At 50.3% G+C, this 21,915-nt stretch overlaps 1 protein-coding gene across 1 annotated transcript in view; it reads left to right on the top strand.

Moving 5' to 3' along the window:
• lmx1al (LIM homeobox transcription factor 1, alpha-like) overlaps window positions 1-19,456 on the top strand; it is a 182,348-nt gene extending 162,892 nt beyond the window's left edge. Inside the window, exons 9-10 of the mRNA XM_038784597.1 lie at window positions 14,042-14,200; window positions 19,180-19,456. Of these exons, the coding sequence (XP_038640525.1) occupies window positions 14,042-14,200; window positions 19,180-19,337 (317 nt within the window). The 3' untranslated portion in view covers window positions 19,338-19,456. The remainder of the gene's footprint in view (window positions 1-14,041; window positions 14,201-19,179) is intronic.
• The last annotated feature ends 2,459 nt before the right edge of the window (window positions 19,457-21,915 follow it).

Genomic DNA, 21,915 nt, shown 5'->3' with positions numbered 1-21,915 from the left:
ACAGACACAGATTGAAGATAATTGGGTGTAGAATGAGACAGGTACTGAGGTTTTGTTTCACACAGCGGGTCATAGTGAGCTGGAACGTGCTGTCTGACAGGTGCTAGAAGCAGATTCAATCGTTTTTTTTTAAAAGAGTATGTTTATTAAGGTTTTACATATAATAATCTATATTATTGTCACAAGTGGGCTCACATTAACACTGCAATGAAGTTACTGTGAAAAGCCCCTAGTCGCCACATTCCGGCGTCTGTTCGGGTACACAGAGGGAGAATTCAGAATGTCCAATTCACCCAACAGCACATCCTTCGGGACCTGTGGGGGGAAACCGGAGCACCCGGAGGAAACCCACACCTAACAACCAACAAAAACGCAAATAGTACAAACAAAACAAAGAAAAGTAATGAACTTAAACTCCATACATAGAACATACAGTGCAGAAGGAGGCCACTCAGCCCATCAAGTCTGCACCGACCCACTTAAGCCCTCACTTCCACCCTATCCCCGTAACCCAATAACCCCTCCTAACCTTTTTTGGACACAAAGGAGCAATTTATCATCGCCAATCCACCTAAGCTGCACGTCTTTCCGGAGGAAACCCACGCACACACGGGGAGAATATGCAGACTCCGCACAGACATCGAGGGCCGAAGGGCCTGTTCTGTGCTGTACTGTTCTATGTTGTATATTGGTGGCCCAGTAATGGGACAATAGGTTTGGGAGGGCCAAGCCCCCTGTCTGTCTATCCCTCGGGAATAAAAGTCTGCGGAATCTGGGAGTCTTTCCTGGTCAAATAAAGGCAGAAATCAATTTATTAATCTTAATTAAAAAAAGGATTTGGGCAGGAAAATGGGGAGGCTTTGAAAGGAAAAGAACAATCCAGGGAGTGCCTTGGTTTTTATTGTTCGAATTCTGCCAGCCAAAGATCGAGGAAGGTCGTTCCACCTCTGTCGGTCCAATCTGACATTGCTGATCAGGCTGGACTACATCAATCTGTGAAGTGAGGTCCCGTTGTAGGCCACCTTGACCCCAAATAACCAAAACTTGTACTGGAGTGGAGGGAGGGTAACTTGCCCAAATGGGTGGAGAATGAGGCCATTCGGCCCATCAAGTTTGCACCGGCCCTTGGAAAGAGCACCCTACCTAAGCCCAAATCCCTGTAATCCAGTAACCCCACCTCACCTTTTTTGGACACGAAGGGGCAATTTAGCATGGCCAATCCACTTACCCTGTGCATCTTTGGACAGTGGGAGGAAACCCACGCTGACGTGGGAGGGACGTGCAGACTCCGCACAGACAGTGGCCCAAGCCGGGAATCGAACCTGGGACCGTGGAACTGTGATGCAGCAGTGCTAACCACTGCGCCACCGTAATGCCCCTCCGCTGATTGGAAGCTCTCATGGCTATAATGAGAGGCCCTATTGGGCGGCACGATAGCACAGCGGTCAGCACTGTTGCTTCGCAGCACCACGGTCCCAGGTTCGATTCCAGGCTGTGCGGCGTCTGCACGTTCTCCCCGTGTCTGCGCGGGTTTCCTCCGGGAGCTCCGGTTTCCTCCCACAAGTCCCGAAAGACGTGCTGGTTAGGTGAAATGGACATTCTGAATTCTCTCTCCGTGTACCCGAACAGGCGCCGGAGTGTGGCGACTAGGGGCTTTTCACAGCAACTTCATTGCAGTGTTAATGTAAACCTACTTGTGACACTAATAAAGATTATTAAAATTATTGCCAGAATGAATAAAAGTGGAGGGAATGGGCGGCCCTGCCTAGTCCCCCTATTCAAGAGGAAGTAGTCTGAATATAAAATATTTATGGAAACGCCAGCCGGTATCACAAACAAATAGTCGCATTCCACCCTGTCAAATATGTTCTGTGAATCAAGAGATACTATCATCCCTGGGTCGGGTGCAGGAGAGGGGGAAAGGATAACATTCAAAAGGCGATGAACATTGACTGATCATTGCCCTTTACAAAGCCTGTTTGGTCCTCTGATATTATGCTAGGCAGGGAATGCACCAAGCAGAGCGGCAGAACCATAGCGAGCAGATTAACATTCCCGTTAAAAATGAGATAGCCTGGTATGAACCGGACTCCATCCGGTCCTGGTCCCTCTAAAGGAGCAAAGAAATAAAGACCTGAGTGAGGGTCGGAGCCAATGACCCACAGGATAGGGAGTCGTTAAACGTATCTAACATATCGAAGGTTCCCAGACTAATTCCCGGGATGGCAGGGCTGACACAGGAAGAAAGACTGGATCGACTGGGCTTGTACTCGCTGGAGTTCAGAAGAATGAGAGGGGATCTCATAGAAACATGTAAAATCCCGATGGGACTGGACAGGCGAGATGCGGGAAGAATGTTCCCGATGTTGGGGACGTCCGGAGCTGGAGGCCACGGCCTAAGAATAAGGGGTCAGCCATTCAGGACTGAGCTGAGGAAGAACTTTTTCTCTCAGAGAGTTGTGAACTTGTGGAATTCTCTACCCCAGAAAGCTATTGGGGCCAATTCATTGGATATATTAAAGAGGGAGCTGGACGTGGCCCTTGCGAGTAAAGGGATCAATAGGTATGGAGAGAAAGCGGGAGTGGGATACTGAATTTGCACCAGCAACCACGATCATATTGAATGGTGCAGCAGGTTCGATGGGCCGAATGGCCTACTTCTGCACCTATTTTCTATGTTTCTAACAATAAAGGCATGAATTGTTGAAGAACTTCTTATAAAATTCGATTGGAAAGCCAACTGGGGCAAAGGCCTCCCCAGCCTACATCAGACAATGCATTTTAAAATCCACATCGGAGTGCAGCGAAGTCCAACTCACAGCGGCAGCCTTTGGCTGTTTCAGCAGCTGGGATGGGCAGGTTATCGAGAAAATCAGTCTTTGGTCGACTTGGCGGCGGGTGGCAGAGGTTTGTACAGAGCGCAGTAACGGGATTTAAAAGCCGCATTGACCTAGAGAGGGTGGAGACGAGGTTACCGCCTGGGTTGAGTATCTGAGGGATCACACGGCAGGCCGCTTGGCGTTTAAGTTGGTGAGCTGGAAGAGAACAGGCCTTCTCCCCATATTCATAAAAAGTATCCCTGGAGCGCTGTAGTTGACATACAGCCTTATTGGTGGCCAGTAGCTCAAACTGGGTCTGCAAATTTTGACTGTTTGAGTATTGTTCTGTCGTGGGATCGAGCGAGTACTGGTGATTCATGTTAAAATGGAGTCCACCCACCTCTGCTGTTCTAACTTCTTTATTTTTATAGAATCGCTACAGTACAGAAGGAGGCCATTCGGCCCATTGAGTCTGTACTGACCCTCGGAAAGCACACCCCACCAAGGCCCTCACCCCCATCCTGTCCCCGTAACCCAGTAACCCCTCCTAACCTTTTTGGACACTAAAGGGCAGTTTAGCGTGGCCAGTCCACCTAACCCGCACATCTTTGGGCTGCGGGAGGAAACCGGAGCACCCGGAGGAAACCCACGCAGACACGGGGAAAGAGTGCAGACTCCGCACAGACGGTCACCCGAGGCTGGAATAGAACCCGGGTCCCTGCCGTTGTGAGGCAGCAGTGCTAACCACTGTGCCGCCAATGTGCGCTACAGGAAATAATTTCCCTGAAGAGCTTCCACAACGTGGAAGGGGAGATTGAGTCGGGCCTATTTAATTTGATGTCGTCATCAATGGAGATGGACAGGCACTCGCAAAATCTTTTAGCGACCAGCAAAGTAGTATCCAACCTCCGGGGGCGGAGTGGGCATTGGGTGGAGCGGGACTCCAGCAACAGATCGACAAAGTCTGGGGCATGGTCAGAGATTAGAATTGCTGAGTACTCAGCTGTCACTACCAATGGGAGATGAACCCAATGCAGGATGATGGGTGAGTACACATGGTGAACATGAGAACAGGAGACATCCCTGTCATTAGGGTGCAAAAACCATCAGGGGTGTAAACCCCCTCCCCCACCTCCTTCCTGCACCCCACCCCCATCTGAGCCATGGAAGAAGACAAAGTCCTGGCCACCCCGGGTACGACAAAAGATTGGGGTTCAGACCGATCCAATTTAGAGACCGGATCACAGTTCAGATCGGCTCCCAAAATAAGACGGTGTGAGTCGAGGTTGGGGGAGGGAAGCTAACAAAGACTTGACGAAACACCTATCATCCCAGTTGGGGGCCTAGACGTTGGCCAGAACCACTGTGGTGTTCAACGAGGAGCCACGAACGGTTATAATATCGGGCACTGGGGTCAGCCACCATCTGGGATGGGTAGAATTTGGACTCTTTTATTAATGAGAATCGCCGTGCTCCTGGCCCTGCTATCGAAACTAGAATGAAAAACGTGCCCAACCTCTCCTTCGCATAGCCTGGTCTGATCCTGAATAGGTAAACAGGTTTCCTACAACAACAACAACAAAAAATCAGAGTTTAGGCCCTTGAGATGCCCGCAAGCTCTTGGCCGTTTTATAGGGTCATTCAAAACCACAACGCTCCAGGTAGACAGTCTCCCACTACCCCGCAAACCAGAGTCAGCCATTGCCAAGGAGGGATGTTAAACAAGGTGATGCACAATCAATGGACACGAAAAGTAGGTGAAGTCCGAATCGAAGGCTTTAATCAGCAAGAAGTGAGCCCGGCAGCAGACGCACAGAAATGGTCTGGCTGCTGGGGTACACGGGTTCCTATACCCCGCCTCGTAGGCGGAGCTACCTTCCTCTTAGCCAATAAGAATACCGGGAACACGATACCTGGGCCAATGGGCAGCGAGCCCTCTGCACCAATGGCAGCTCACACTCCCAGGTACCGTAATACCCCTAGTCATACTACCACACAAGGGTCACAGGTAAGACAAAGCGCGATGACCCACCCAAGATGGCCACCCAACCACGATCCCAACAAAGAGAGACCAGCAGGCTAACCCATCCTCCTTCCCCCAACCCAAAGACTCCATCGCAGTCGAGCAGAACCACGCCCAAAAGCAAATGGAAGGGTGGCAAACAATAACCCAAACTAAAACCTATGATGTACCATCGATTGTACGCGAGGCGAGTGATTTACCAAAGTCTGGCTTTAATTGACTAGAACACAGCTCTGCGATCGTCTACAATGGAAAGGGACGATCGTGAGGCGTCTGACCATTTATACCTCGTTAATAGAGGCGTGGTTAACTCAGCCTCTCGGCCCATCGGTCGAGAGGCACATGACTGACCAGGGCCAATGGTAAGCCGACGTTCTAGCCCAATGGCAGACGAGTATGCAGATCATATCACCACAACCTACAAATTATAAAACCCGACTAAATACAAACTCTCAGCTCACTTTATAAACTCTTGTCATGAGCTACAGAAAACCCTTTAAAAGAAGACCACTCCAGTTAACGAACACACCTTGTTAGACTCCCAAATGGAGAGTAAATTAACGCCAAATTCTAATAAATAAAAGGAAAAAATAGATTAATGTAAGCAGAAATCCCTCCTATATAACTAAGGGCATCAAGAGTACGCCCAAACAACAGGCATGAAAAGGAACAAAATGTAAAGTGCTTGTACAACGAGCCATAGATCGAATTAAACAGCGCAATAATTGTGCTTCTGGGCATCTCCCGCGAGTCACGTACAGCGTAATTCTCTGTCAGCGGCAACCTCTGGTTTGCCGTCAGCGCCCACGCCCGAGGATTTCTCGATGGTCTAATTTGAGGAGGGGGAGGGGGAAGTACACACTCGCTTTCCGGGAAATACTGAGTAGGGGTGCGGTCTTCCATTCCCTCTGGTAACCCAGGCTAACTAATTAGCCCATTTTGTATCACATTCGTTTGTTCAATTTCTCAAAGCCAGCTCAGGTTCATCGAGAGCTCTTCAGAAAATGCAATCAGCTGTAGTGTAAAGCCATCTGACAGCGGGTAGCAATGGAAGGGGGCTTTTCTGATTGGAGGGCTGTGACTAGTGATGTTCCGCAGGGATCAGCGCTGGGACCTTTGCTGTTTGTAGTCTATGTAAATGATGTGGAGGAAAATGTAACTGGTCTGATTAGTAAGTTTGCAGATGACACAAAGGTTGGTGGAATTGCGGATAGCGATGAGGACTGTCAGAGGATGCAGCAGGATTTAGATCGTTTGGCGACTTGGGCGGAGAGATGGCAGATGGAGTTAAATCCGGACAAATGTGAGGTAATGCAGTTCGGAAGGTCTAATGCAGGTAGGGAATATACTGTAAACGGCAGAACCCTCAGGAGTATTGACAGGCAGAGGAATCTGGGCGTACAGGCCACAGATCACTGAAAGGGGTAACACAGGTGGAGAAGGTAGTCAAGAAGACATACGGCATACTTGCCTTCATTGGCCGGGGCATTGAGTATAAGAATTGGCAAGTCATGTTGCAGCTGTATAGAACCTTAGTTAGGCACACTTGGAGTACAGTGTTCAATTCTGATCACCACACTACCAGAAGGATTTAGTGGAGGCTTTAGAGAGGGTGCAGAAGAGATTTACCAGGGTGTTGCCTGGTACGGAGGGCATTAGCTCTGAGGAGCGGTTGAATAAACTTGGTTTGTTCTCACTGGAACAACGGAGGTTGAGGGGCGACCTGATAGAGGTCTACAAAATTATGAGGGGCATAGACAGAGTGGATAGTCAGAGGCTTTTTCCCAGGGTAGAGGGGTCAATTACTAGGGGGCATAGGTTTAAGGTGCGAGGGGCAAGGTTTAGAGGAGATGTGCGAGGTAAGTTTTTTACACAGAGGGTAGTGGGTGCCTGGAACTCGCTGCCGGAGGAGGTGGTGGAAGCAGGGACGATAGTGACATTTAAGAGGCATCTTGATGAATACATGAATAGGATGGGAATAGAGGGATATGGACCCCAGAGGTGTAGAAGTTATTAGGTTAGACGGGCAGAATGGTCGGCGCAGGCTTGGAGGGCCAAAGGGCCTGTTCCTGTGCTGTACTTTTCTTTGGTTCTTTATTCTTTGTTGTTCAGGGCCTGGTCCAGTGCCACTGTCGAGATCAGAATTTCAGCCCCTCTTACCTCAATAAGGAAGCTCAAACTCTGACAGTGGATCTATTTCTAGCTCACACTGGGTTCGGAGGGTGGGGGTGGGGTGGGGTCACTCGCGTGTAGAGAAAGATTGCCCTTCACCAGATGGAGGCTAGTGTGGGAACACAAGGCGATGCTACCTTAGGTTGGTCGTAGAATCGTAGAGTTTGACGGTCTCGAAAGAGGTCCTTCGGCCCGTTGCCTCTGCGGCAAGCCATCAAAGTAATGCAAAGTAGACCAGGGACCTTTTGTAGGCCGTGTGTAGTTTAATAGCACCACAGCTAGCTCAGTAGGACCTGCTGAAAGGTGGAACGTCCCCCTCCAAAATCAGGCCTACCCTCAGTGATTCACTCAGTAATGCTCCTGCTCAGCAACCCGGGTGCAGGGGCTGCATTGCACCTCACAAGCTCCCATGCAGGCCCTGCTCGAGTTGTGATACTAGCACATGCAAGCAAAGGGAGCGTGTGTTCAAAGGAGCAAAGGCCACACACTCCTCAATCCTTTCCTCCTAAGACAACTCATTCATCCCAAGAATCAGGTAACTGTGATGTTCCCTGTGTTGGCTAAATTCAGGATGGTTGGCATCGTGTTCACAAAGGCCACAAAATAGCTTGACTTGAACAAAGCTATTTATTAATTTATTAACACTACTAATTTGCTTTCGACAAGTACTCCTAAAGAACACACAGTTGATTATTAACATATAAACTACACTCATCTACAACTAATTTTTATACTGATATAAACTGTGATCTGCTCTCACTCACACTACCTGTACTTCTGACTCTTTCCAGCTAACTCTTGCACACACTCTTCCCCCAAGACTTAGCATCATTGCCTTATATACTTGTAACAGTAGCTCCCTCTAGTGGCTACTCGAGACACTTCATTAACCCTTGCAGTTCTTACAGTTATTTAAAAAAAAAAAAATTTAGAGTGCCCAATTCATTTTTTCCAATTAAGGTGCAATTTAGTGCGGCCAATCCACCTACACTGCACATCTTTGGGTTGTGGGGACGAAACCCACGCAAACACGGGGAGAATGTTGAAACTCCGCACGGACAGTGACCCAGAGCCGGGATCGAACCTGGGACCTCGGCGCCGTGAGGCAGCAGGGCTAACCCACTGCGCCATCGTGCTGCCCTGTCCTTACAGTTATAATAATACCATAGTAACCTTCTCTAATCTGAATACAATGCTAATCTATCCCTCCTTAAGTAAGGGGCTGGTTTAGCACAGGGCTAAATAGCTGGCTTGCAATGCAGAACAATGCCAGCAGCGTGGGTTCAATTCCCGTACTGGCCTCCCTGAACGGGCGCCGTAATGTGGCGACTAGGGGCTTTTCACAGTAACTTCATTGACGTCTACTTGTGACAACAAGTGATTATTATTATTAAGGCGACCAAAATTGTACACAGTGCCCTAGGTGAAATCTCAGTGATGTATGCAACCTGCACCCTATATGAATATGGCAAGACTTCTCTACTTTTATACTCTCTGCCCCTTGCAATAAGATTTCGGGCCCAATCTAACCAAATGGGAACAAAGTCCCATAGCGAGCGCGTTTAGTCACGTGTTTCCCAACGCTCGCGTGCCAAGAAACACTCCGCCAACCAACGCCCAGCCAGTTAGATGCTGGGCCTCAGCGGGGAACGTGACCCCAAACCTCCCCCCAAAGCCGTAATTCACGATACGCCCACCCCTTCACACCCCTCACCCTTCCCCCGGCCTGGGTTGCCAACTGGGATTAAATGTATTCCTGGAGGTTGTGTCATGTGACTACCCACATATTACCCCCCCCCCCCCATTCCCCTCCCACCCCCCACCACGCTTCAGCCATTAGTCGGCCAACACATCCATCTTTATGCCCCACTGACTTCTTCCACCAATTGGAAAACAGGAAAGGCACCATTACCTGGCTCCCCAGGCCAGAGCTGGGCTTTTGTGCACAGTTCTGGTCACCACATTACAGAAAGGACGTATTTGCCCTGGATAGAATTAAGATTTACAAGGATGTTGCGAGGGCTTGATAATTGAGGTGTGGGGGGGGGGGGAGGATTGGACAGGCCGGGCTTGTTTTCCTCAGAACAGAGGAGGCTGAGGGGTGACCTAATTGAGGTGCACAAAATTATGAGGAGCTTTGACAAAGGGTCACCCAAACTCGAAACGTTCGCTCCCTTCTCTCTCCACAGAGGTTGACAGACCTGCTGAGAATGTCCAGCATTTTCTGTTTTTGTTTCAGATTCCAGCATCCACAGTACATAGAACATAGAACAGTACAGCACAGAACAGGCCCTTCGGCCCTCGATGTTGTGCCGAGCAATGATCACCCTACTCAAACCCACGTATCCACCCTATACCCGTAACCCAATAACCTCCCCCCCCCCCTTTAACCTTATTTGTAATTTGATTTTAAAATTATGAGGGGCCTAGACAGGGTAGACAGAAAATCCCCCCCCCCAAGATGATCGGTGGAAGGTATAGAGCCAAGTCAGTCTGGAGGAGCTAAGGGAGAGGGTGGAGCTGCCGAGGGGGAGTGAGTTCAGGTATCCGCAGGCAAGGAACTTTGCGCGAAAGGTCTGGTTGCCGGGATACACCCTGCTGGAGTGACTGCTGCTTCCGGATATGGAAGGGGAGGGAAGAATTGGGGATATATACAAGTGGCTGGGGGAGTACGGAGGCGAGCGGGTGGTGAAGATTAAGGAGAAATGGGAAGCGGAGTTGGGAGGGGAGATCAATTGGGGAGTATGGAGTGAGGCACGGCGAAGGGTAAACGGGACCTCCTCTCGTGCAAGGATGAGCCTGATACAGTTTAAGGTGGTGCACAGGGTGCATAACACCCGGGCGAGAATGAGTGGGTTCTTTCAGGGGGTGGCAGATGAGTGTGAGAGGTGTGGGCGGGGGCCAGCGAATCACGCGCACATGTTTTGGCATTGCGAAAAATTGGGAGGATTCTGGGCGGGAGTGTTCCCGGTCTTAGCCAGGATAGTCGAGGAGGAGGGAGTGGATCCGGACCCTTTGGTGCTGAGATTTGAGGTTTCAGAGAAACCGGAACTCATGGAGAGGAGGAAGGCTGAAGGGGGAGGATGAAAAAGGGGAAAATTCTGTCCAGTCTGGAAAGTATGTTTCCCGGGGTTTTTATTCGCTGTAACCTGTTTTGATACATGTTTGTAATAAAATATATTCATTAAAAAAAAACAGAGCCAAGTGATGGTCGTGAGCAGGCGTAAAAAGGGTCGCGGCGCACTCTGAAATTAACATAAACATCCCAGCTTGTGGGTAAGATCACCAAGATGACGACCAGAAAGAGCGCTACAAAAATGGCTTTTGTGAGGGGGGATCCGAGAAAACACTTGGCCCAGGAGCGAGAAGCCGAGTGCCCTGGCAGACATCCCAACGGCAAGCCAGATGGTTAGCTGGAATTTGGAATCATCACACAGGCAGACCAAAGGGACATAGAACAGTACAGCACATCGGCCCTCGATGTTGTGCCGAGCAAGATCACCCTACTCAAGTCAACGTATCCACCCTATACCAGTAACGCAGCAACCCCCCACCCCCATTAACCATATTCTTTAGGACACTAAGGGCAATTTAGCATAGCCAATCCACCTAACCCGCACATCTTTGGACTGTGGGAGGAAACCGGAGCACCCGGAGGAAACCCACGCACACACGGGGAGGACGTGCAGACTCCGCACAGACAGTGACCCAGCCGATACATCTGATCATCCCCAATCTATCCGATTCTTCACTGAACTGCAACTGAAGTCTTTCAATCAACTGAGAAGTGCAGAAGGAGGCCATTCGGCCCATTGGGTCTGGACCGATCCCTCTGAAAGAGCACCCAAACCCAGGCCCTCTCCCCTGCCCTATCCCTGTAGCCCCGTAACCCCACCTAACCTTTTTGGACACTGAGGGGCAATTTATCACGGCCAATCCACCTAACCTGCACATCTTTGGACTGTGAGAGGAAACCGGAGCACCCGGAGGAAACCCACGCAGACACGGGAAGAACGTGCAGACTCCACACAGACAGTGACCCAAGGTTGGAATTGAACCCGGGTCCCTGGCGCTTGAAGACAGCAGTGCTAACCACTGTGCCGCCGTGCCATCCTCGCCATAAATTGAGTAGCTTTTCAGGACCACCCACCAATAGACTCGGTTCCCATTTCTGTAGAGAAGCTAGCATAGAGCCCCCAGCCAGCAAGCCCCCCACAGGCACACCCACACGCATACACATACGCACGTGCACACACACACATGTACACACAAGCATGCGCACACGCATACACACACACACACGTGCACGTGCACGCGCATAAACATACACACACGCACGTGCACACACACACGCACACGCTCTCGGTCCTCTCATTGGAAGGAGCTTTTGGGAAGCCAAATACCAGGTTGGAGAATTAACTCATCCATTCAAAACATAGAACAGACAGTGCAGAAGGAGGCCATTCAGCCCATCGAGTCTGCACTGACCCGCTTAAGCCCTCACTTCCACCCTATCCCCGTAACCCAATAACCCCTCCTAACCATTTTAGTCACTAAGGGGCAATTTATCACGGCCAGTCCACCTAACCGGCACGTCATTGGACTGTGGGAGGAAACCGGAGCACCCGGAGGAAACCCACGCAGACACGGGGAGAACGTGCAGGCTCCGCACAGACAGTGACCCAAGCCGGGAATCGAACCCGGGACCCTGGAGCTGTGAAGCCACACTGCTATCCACTTGTGCTTCCCAAACGTGTTGAGAGGCAATAGGGTTTGGAGAAAACCGCCTTCTGTCGTTCTGGGTCTGGGTGTCGCTCCTCACTCGTAGGAAAACCGACACAAAACAAGGCCAATCCTCGGAAATTTCTAGAAACTCGCTGCCTTTATCTGCGCTCCCCCCGCCAGAAAAAATATTTTACTTCGCAACTGAAAAAACTTAAATCAGTCCTAAAAGCAGCCTTTTCGCGTTTAAACCTGTGTCCCTTTGTCCTACTCTTATGAAATGAAATGAAAATCACTTATTGTCACGAGTAGGCTTCAATGAAGTTATTGTGAAAAGCCCCTAGTCGCCACATTCCGGCACCTGTCCGGGGAGGCTGGTACGGGAATTGAACCGTGCTGCTGGCCTGCCTTGTTCTGCTTTAAATGCCAGTGATTTAGCTCAGTGAGGTAAACCAGCCACTTAGTTTAATTTATAGTAATGTTCAGGATTCATCTTCCCCCCAGCCATTTATTAGCATACTGCATCTTCTCCTGCAAGATTATCTTTCAGATTAAGGGCGAATGAGCCGAAATTTCTGTAGTCTTTCCTCTGTGTTAGCCGTTGCTCAGTGGGTAAAGCTCTTGTATCTGCATCAGACAGACCGCTGTGGGTTCACCTCCACATCTAGGCTAACAGCCCAGTGTAGCACTGCAGGGGTGGGTTCCACCTTGTTAGCAATGCTGCTCTCCAGAGGCCATGGTAAACGGAGGTCCTGCCTCTCACGGTGATGTGAAATATTCCATGCGTCTACATTAATCTACGTTATCCCTGGTGTCCTAACTAACATTTATCCCTCAATCGAAATCACAAAAAACATTATCTGGTCTTCATCACTTTGCTGTTTCTGGGATCTTGCTCTGCATCAATTGGCATTACAGCGGTGACTTTGAGCTCGCGTCGTTGTGAGGGTGCTAGCAAAACGCAAATCTTGGTTTTTTTTCCCTTGTCACTCAGATATCGTGGCTCCCCTCCGAACTTTGAGTATCTCTCTACTTTCATAGAACCATAGGGTTTTACAGCATAGAAAGAGGCCCTTCGGCCCATCGGGTCTGCACCGGTCTTCAAGTGGGTCCCGAAGGTCGGACCGTCGGCAAAAGTGGGTCCCGGGACAAGAAAAGTTTTTTTTATTGTCGCAAGTATGAAGTTACTGTGAAAAGCCCCTAGTCGCCACATTACGGCGCCTGTTCAGGTAAGCCGCTACGGGATTCGAACCCGCAGCTGCTGGCCCTGTTCTGCATCACAAACCAGCTGTCTAGCCCACCGAGCTAGAGGGGACATGAGGAAAAACATATTCACCCAGAGGGTGGTGGGCGTCTGGAGTTCGCTGCCTGGGTTGGCGTTTGATGGAGGAAGAGGCTCAACCCAATTAAAAGGTCCCTGGATCTGCGTCTGACGGTGCTGCAATCTGCCCGGCTATGGATCGGGTGCTGTGTGATGATCGGAATACCTTGCCCCTTTAAGAGGCTTGTGATGGTCGGAATACATTGCCCCTTTAAGAGGCTTGGAACCCTGGGGGACTCCGCCTCTGGCTACGCCCCCTGGGAAACAGTACTTAAGATGAGACTGCATTTTGCGAGCACACGTCTCATGGAGGCTGCCATTGTTCACTGCTTATTAAAGCCTTTGATTAGCCTCTGGGCAGCAAGGTAGCATGGTAGGTAGCATGGTGGTTAGCATAAATGCTTCACAGCTCCAGGGTCCCAGGTTCGATTCCCGGCTGGGTCACTGTCTGTGTGGAGTCTGCACGTCCTCCCCGTGTGTGCGTGGGTTTCCTCCGGGTGCTCCGGTTTCCTCCCACAGTCCAAAGATGTGCAGGTTAGGTGGATTGGCCATGCTAAATTGCCCGTAGTGTCCTAATAAAAGTAAGGTTAAGGGGGGGGTTGTTGGGTTACGGGTATAGGGTGGATACGTGGGTTTGAGTAGGGTGATCATTGCTCGGCACAACATTGAGGGCCGAAGGGCCTGTTCTGTGCTGTACTGTTCTATTACTGACCTAACTTTCGTGTCGTAATTGAGAGTGCCTCATGCTGAAAAACAGGATTAAAATAAGCGGTTAGTTTCTTTTTTTTTGTTGGCCACGCAGACACGATGGGCTGAATGGAAACTCCAGAGCCTCGGGCCTAGCTGGCTGAAGGCCTCCAGCTCTCACTGCTCACCCTGCGAGGGTGATCAGCATTGGATCACTCTCTCGTGACAAGCGTTGGCTGACGTCGGTTGCTGACCCATCGAATGACTAAACCGATCTCCCATCCCCTGTTTGTGCAGATCTAGCGGCTGGGCCTGGATTGGAGAGGATGATGGTTTCCTATACATCTCTGCCCCATCAGCGGCTGACGCCAATGCACCAAAGCAGCTACAGCACGGACCACTTTCGACAGGGGCTCACCCCGCCACAGATGCCAGGGGATCACATGCATCCTTATGGTGAGTGCTCGGAAACGGACAGGGGAGGGGGGAATGTGGGCACCGATCCGAACCAATGGCTCGCAGTCCTTCGAAGAGGCATAAATCATGGAGGATGTCCAACGGGGGTGGGAGGGTGACCACAGAACTTTGGTCTCCGATCTTGGGATTCCGAGGAGGGCCTTAAAGGGGCAAGGGGAGGGGGGGGGGTGAGCTGGGGAGGGGGGGGGGGGGAGTTCTGGGAAGGAAAGATTTCGGAAGAGAATTCTAAAGAGGTTGGATGGTGTGGAGTCATTGGTGGGGGTGGGACGGCTTTGAACAGGTCAGGGGGCAGAGAAATTGGGGGGGGGGGAAACAAGGTGGCGATAGGATTGGCTGAGGGACCAATGAGCTCAGGTTTGTTCATGTTGAAAGTGTGCTGCAATAGAATATCCATGTTCAGGTTGTGAGGGTCCTTCCTGCTTATTTCCCCATTCTTTCATTTTGCCGTTATTATTTTGGATCCATGGATGATTAATGGACATGCGTCTTTAAGTCAAGCAGCAGAACTCAGAGGTTACAGGAGAGATCACTCTGCTAGTCTCTGCTGGCTTGAACAGGAGGCTTGTCGGGCACCAGAGAGAGAGATGGGGTGGGACTCGGTTTGATTGATTGGCTGGTGGCCAGTGAATTGGCCCAAAAGGCTGCACTCTGCCCAGTAACAGGTGGTGACTGGATCCTATCTCAGTGGAATGGTTCTCAGAGTCCCAAGGTGTTTCAGTTTGTCTCCTGATGCACAGGGGGAAGGTCTCTCTCTCTCTCTCTCTCTCTCTCTCTCCCGTGTGTTTTCTCCAGCAGACTGTACACCTGAAACTGCAGAGAACCTGAATAAATCCACAATAAAGACTTTGAACTGAAAGCAAGGTTTAAAGAGGAGTATGATGCTAAAACCCGCCATTATAGGTGGCATGGTAGCACAGTGGTTAGCACTGTTGCTTCACATCTCCAGGGACCCGGGTTCGATTCCCGGTTTGGGTCACTGTCTGTGCAGAGTCCGCACATTCTCCCCGTGTCTGCGTGGGTTTCCTCCTACAAGTCCCGAAAGATGTGCTTGTTAGGTGAATTGGACATTCTGAATTCTCCGTGTACCCGAACAGGGGTTGTGGTGACTAGGGGATTTTCACAGTCACTTCATTGCAGTGTTAATGTAAGCCTACTTGCAACAATAAAGATTATTATTATCTGAAACAAAGATGCTTTTTCTTTTACTTAAGATTTTTTGTCCCCCTTTCCTCCCCTCTGTGTTTGTTTGTCTTGTGTGCAGGTGTGAGCGTGTAGAGGGTGGGGGGGCAAGTTAAAAAGGGAAATGAGGAATTAGATCATAGTTAGCAAGTTGTAGTTGCTGCATATTTCATTATAGTTCTTGTTATTAATAAAAAGTAATTGTGTTTACATTTACAAACCTGATGACTGTAATTATTGAGCAGCCAAGGGCCAGAAACATTGGGTATCTTTCTAAGAATTATGGGTTAATTCACTTGTGTTGTGACTCCGGGGCGGGTGGGGCTGGAATTGACTGTGCACTAGCCCAGGATGTCGGAACGTGGTGATAATTAATGACAGCAGTCCCCAATTGGGGAAGGGTGAGGGAAAACATTGCAAGATTATATAAACCAGTTCACTCTGGGAGTCCGGGACTTTGTTTTGCTGTCTTGCAAATAAACCTGTTTTCGGATTACAAGCTCCCTCAACTTACAATTATTGGAATTAACAAGATCCAGGTCACATGGAAACAGAAAGTGAAAAGACGTTGGGAGGATATAATAATACAATAATAATATTATAATGACGGGGTTTCGATTTGAGAATGGAGATCAGTAGGATTGGCCTGGATTGGCTATTCTATCAAATCTCAGCCTTCACTGGGTCAGGAGCATAAAGGGGCAACTGGTCTTACACGGTGTTATTGGACAGTGAGAGCGATTCAATGGCAGGGCTATGGATGGCATCAGACCACCTCTCAAACGGGTCTTTGGGGTGGCAGAGGCACTGAGAGAGGACAGAATGCCAGGAAACAACAGTAGCAGCTGCATCGGGAAGAGTGTGACCAGCGGAGAAGGGTCAGCAGGCATTACTCAGCTTCCACCCTTCGACCTATTCGACGTGGGGGGTTCATGACACTCCAGCCCAATCCTGTCCTGTTCCCATGGGTTCATTCAACCATTGGTGGCACAATGGTTAGCACTGCTGCCTCACAGCACCAGGGACGAGGTTCAATTCCGGCCTTGGGTCACCATCTGTGCGGAGTTTTCACTTTCTCCCCGTGTGTGCGTGGGTTTCCTCCGGGTGCTCCGGCTTCCTCCCACAGTCCAAAGACGTGCAGGTTAGGTGGATTGGCCGTGATCAATTGCCCCTTAGTGTCCAGGGATGTTCAGGTTAGTCTATGACTAGTAGGAACTGGTTTAGCACAGTGGGCTAAACAGCTGGCTTGTAACGCAGAACAAGGTAGCAGCGCGGGTTCAATTCCCGTAACGGCCTCCCCGAACAGGTGCCGGAATGTGGCGACTAGGGGCTTTTCACAGTAACTTCATTGAAGCCTACTCGTGACAATGAGCGATTATTATTGAGGTTACGGGGATAGGGGGCAATGGGCATGAGTAGAGTGTTCATTCGAAGGGTCGACTCGATGGGCCAAATGGCCTCCTTCTGCACTGTAGGGATTCTATGATACCAATCAGGAGGAACACCCTGTTACGGTGCCAAACTGCTCCCAGAGATTTGTAGCTGGGGCTCTGTAAAAGATTAGTTACTCTCTCTACCGCTGTCAGGGGAGTTGGGCTGACCCACAAAATGGATTTATATATATTTGTGTCAGGTGGGTCCTTGTCTCTTCTTGCCCAAATCTGCATCTCGCGACTACATCTGCTCACCTCCTGTCCGCTTTTTATTCATTCACGGGATGTGGGTGTGGCCGGCTGGGCCCAGCATTTGTTGCCCATCCCTAATTGCCCTTGAACTGAACGTCTCGCTCGGCCATTTCTGTGAGGGGCCAGTTCAGAGTCAACCACATTGCTGTGGGAGTCTGGAGTCACATGTAGGCCAGATCGGGTAAGGACGGCAGATTTCCTTCCGTAAAGGCGCATTAGTGAACCAGGTGGGGTTTTCCCGACAATGGTCATCATTAGACTTGTAATTCCATATTTTTCTTATTGGATTAAAATTTTACAATCTGCCGTGGTGGGATTCGAACCTGGGGCCCCAGACCATAACCCGGGTCTCTGGGTTACGACAATTCCACTGCGTCACCGCCTCCCCTCACTCCTGAAGTGGTGGGACTATTAAAACAAATAATCGACAAGAGAACAAAGAATTAGGAGCGGGAGTAGGCCATTCAGCCCCTCGAATGCCCCCCCCCCCCCATTTGAGAAGTCCGTGGCTGGTCTGATTGTGGTGTCGACCCCATTTTTCTGTCTGACCCCCACAGGCTTTGACTGCCTCAAACGTCAAACATCAGTCTCACTCAGCCTTGAATATATTCAACAGCCTTGAATGTGTTCCCAGAGGAATGACCCTCTGAGAGAAGAACCCCTCTTTATCTCTTAAATGGGAGACTCTTCGTTTCTCAACTGCGTCGCCTCGCTCTGACCTTTCCCACGACGAGTGGAAACAGCAAATCCGTAGGTCGAGTCCACTCAGAGTCTTATAGATTTCAATAAAATCATCTCCCAGTCTAAAATCCAATGGCCACCAGCTTAACCTATTCAATCGTTCCTTCTAAGGCAAACCTCCTTCATCCCAGGAATCTGTCGCGTGACTCTTCTCTGAGCTGCTCCTACTGCTCTTAAGCAAGGCTAAACCCTCCCACCCCCTCTTGAGCAAAGCAAAACCCTCCCACCCCCTCTTGAGCAAAGCAAAACCCTCCCACCCCCTCTTGAGCAAAGCAAAACCCTCCCACCCCCTCTTGAGCGAAGCAAAACCCTCCCACCCCCTCTTGAGCAAAGCAAAACCCTCCCACCCCCTCTTGAGAAAAGCAAAACCCTCCCACCCCCCCTTAAGCAAAGCAAAACCCTCCCACCCCCCCTTAAGCAAAGCAAAACCCTCCCACCCCCCCTTAAGCAAGGCAAAATCCCAACCATTTTATTCGGTTACTTTATCGTCATTCAGAAAACAGGAAGGTCCTGTATCCAAAGCGGTAGCTTCCCTCCCTCAGGGGTAACAGCGTCCTGTAACATCTTGGCCTTGGATTCGACGTTGTTGGAGGGGGGGTGAGAGAAGGGGGTGAGGGATGGGGGTGGTAGTGGGCTGGCGGTGGTGGGGGGGGGGGGGTGTGTAGAGGGGAGGCGAGGGCTGAAAATTACACAAGCTCCCCCCCCCCTCCCCTCCTCAGCAGCATCCAAATGGGACTGGTTTAGCACAGTGGGCTAAACAGCTGGCTTGCAATGCAGAACAAGACCAGCAGCGCGGGTTCAATTCCCGTTCCGGCCTCCCCGAACAGGCGCCGGAATGTGGCGACTAGGGGCTTTTCACGGTAACTTCATTGAAGCCTACTCGTGACAATAAGCGATTATTATTATTAAATGAAAATGTGCGGACCTACCGTCAGAAGAAGTGGCGTTTTCCTCACTGGCGATGGTTTCCACAGTCCAATAGCCAGCTACCACTCACTTTGGATTCAATTATTGAAAATGGGCTTTCCAGTCCAGTGGCAACGGGAATGTGGGATTCCTTTGGGGCAAATAGAGTGGATGGTTTGGGGGGGGGGGGGGGGGAACGAGAGAGGCAGAGTTGGGTGGGGTCAGTTGAAGGAGGTTCGGGTGGAGAATAAAGGCTGGTATTGACCTATCGGGCAGGCTGGCCTAGCTTTATGATTTAAATACTTTGTAATTCTATGTGTGAATTGTCATCTCCTGGAGAGGGCTGTGCTAATTGTGTTCTCTAAGATGTCACGGTCTGAATCAACGGCGAATGACGACAATCGAACCAATTCCTGAAAACATCCCTCTCTCTTTGTTGCCACTTAGATTCTGACGCCGTCTTTCACGACCTGGATCACGACGGACCCCTGGGCCACCTGGGGGACTGCCTCCCGGTTCCTCCCGAATCCAGCCTCCTCCCAGCCAGAGTGGGAAACCCCATCGACCGGCTCTACTCCATGCAGGACTCCTACTTCACCTCCTGATCTGCAGCGACCCATGGCGGGAACGTTGTCGTCTCTCCCCGTCCTTTTCATGCTGTCGCTTTGTTGTACTTGCTGTCGCTCTCCTGCAGCCTTTAGATTTTTGTCGTTGGGGCCATGAGGAATGCAGTCGCACGTTAACAGATCACCCTCGCCCCCCCCCCCGCCCTCCTTGCACACAGTTAAGTTCCTCCACCCCTACAGAGAGGAATACGGCAGTAAACCTGCAGAGAAATCCCAGAAAACCTTCGCATCACACCGTTCACAGTCAACTTTGAGGAGAACCTTCAGGGTGGAACTATTAAAGGAGGAGTAGGTACTTGCTGAGATGTCTCACAAGGGTAAATGTTCACAATCGTGGTGTTCGTACACTTAATCATCACCCCGTGTCTTATTTTGTTGTACCCAATTAGAGGTAATTCAGGAATGAACCTTATTGCCCAAGACGTCATGAATTGGGAGCAGTTTGCTCCAGTCACCGCCATTAAACTTTCTAACATCTGGGCGTCAACTGGAGGCTCCACATCCTCCCGTTACACAGTCGTGCCTGTTTCAACCATCTTATCATCCAGGGCATGCCGACCAGGATCGGCTGTGGGGTGTCGGTAGGAGGGCCATCGTCGCCCCCTCTGAAATGTTTCACCGCAGATGCCCGGACTGGTTACCTTCCAAACTGAACGCCGATCGTCGCCGATGGGAAGACATTTTAAGAAGGGGGGGGGTCAGACTGGTTCTGAACTGCGCCAATGTGGCCTGTGGTGTTGGTGTGTTGGGGGGGGCGCAGGGGGAGGGGGTGGAGTTCAAGTCCTGTCTCGCCGCGGAGGGCCCAGATTGAAGATTGCTGAAGCCGGCTGTTCCAGACCCCGCAAGCACCCATACCCACCACCACCCCCCTCACCCCCAAACCCATTTATACTTGCCTTCTGATCACCTGACCCCGAAATTTGTATCCAATGTGAGGTGGGCAGTCGGTAAAAATGGCAACCGAGTGAGGTTGGCTTTTTGATGTCCCTTCGATCAGTGGATGGACCTGTTGCCAGTGTAAGGACAGGAGCCTTCATTCGTGTGTTTCTGTAAGAGGCTTCAACTGAACGGATCTCAAGATGTCTGCCTCAGCATGGCCTGGTCAGATGACGACAGAAAGCCCGAGGAGTCAACCCGACCGGCTACCTTTCATATAACCCAAACTGGACCTATTGTCGGTTGCAGTTGCCAAATGTTTGCAGATGAGAAATAAAGAGAGAACGTGCCGGAAAAACGCAGCTGGTCTGTCAGCATCTACAGAGAGGTAAACAGAGTCCGTACGACGCTTCTTTGAACTCGAAACGTTACCTCTGTTTCTTTCGCCACAGAGGCTGCCAGACTTGCTGAGATTGGGCAGCACCGTCTCTTTTTATTTCAGAACTCCGGCATCTGCAGGCTTTTGCTTTTGCTGTTGTCATAAAATTCAAATTCAGTGATTTAAAATCTCGAATTGAAAGCTGGCCTCAGTAACAATGGCTGGGAAACCATCGTAAAAAGCCATCTGCGCGGAGATATCATGTTGTAATTCACCAACTGGCCACTAGGAGTCCCATTAGTGTAAGTGAATGTTAGAATCAGGTGACCTCAGATGAACTGGAGAGCTGGAAGAGAGAGGTTACTTGTGCAAGGTCATACTGTTATTCATCTGTTGTTTTGTATATAGTTTACCCAGAGTTAATGTTAGTAAATTGTTTACAGCTTTAGTTGAAAGTGTTCTTGTAATATAAATCAGGCCATCCAACAAGAACATAACAATCTGGGTCACTATTGTCCCTTTAGGGAAGGGAATCTGCCGCCCTGACCCTCTCTGGGGCTGGTTTAGCTCACTCGGCTAAATTGCTGGCTTTTAAAGCAGACCAAGCAGGTCAGCAGCACGGTTCGATTCCCGTACCAGCCTCCCCGGACAGGCGCCGGAATGTGGCGACTAGGGGCTTTTCACAGTAACTTCATTGAAGCCTACTCGTGACAATAAGCGATTTTCATTCATTTCTGGCCTACATGTGACTAAACATCCATGGCAAAATGGTTCATTCTTCACTGATGTCCCCCTACAACATATCATGTGCAAAATTTGGAATTGAGCCTCTGCAATGGGTTTCTTTATTCCTTCAACCACGTTGCTGTGGGTCTGGAGTCGCATGTAGGCCAGACCGGGTAAGGACGGCAGATTCCCCTCTCTAAAGGACATTAATGAACCCGATGGGCTTTTACAACGACCGACGATAGTTTCCCGCTCACTGTTAGCAAGTAGCAAGTACTGTTGGCAGCACGGTAGCAAGTGGGCAGCACGGTAGCATGGTGGTTAGCATAAATGCTTCACAGCTCCAGGGTCCCAGGTTCGATTCCCGGCTGGGTCACTGTCTGTGCGGAGTCTGCACGTCCTCCCCGTGTGTGCGTGGGTTTCCTCCGGGTGCTCCGGTTTCCTCCCACAGTCCAAAGATGTGCGGGTTAGGTGGATTGGCCATGCTAAATTGCCCGTATTGTCCTAAAAAAGTAAGGTTGGGTTACGGGTATAGGGTGGATACGTAGGTTTGAGTAGGGTGATCATTGCTCGGCA

The sequence above is a fragment of the Scyliorhinus canicula genome, chromosome 25 (genome assembly GCF_902713615.1).
Source record: "Scyliorhinus canicula chromosome 25, sScyCan1.1, whole genome shotgun sequence".
In the NCBI taxonomy this organism is placed as follows: Eukaryota; Metazoa; Chordata; class Chondrichthyes; order Carcharhiniformes; family Scyliorhinidae; genus Scyliorhinus; species Scyliorhinus canicula.
The sequence above is the reverse complement of the archived record's forward strand: the minus strand, read 5'-3'. Positions and strand labels throughout refer to the sequence as shown.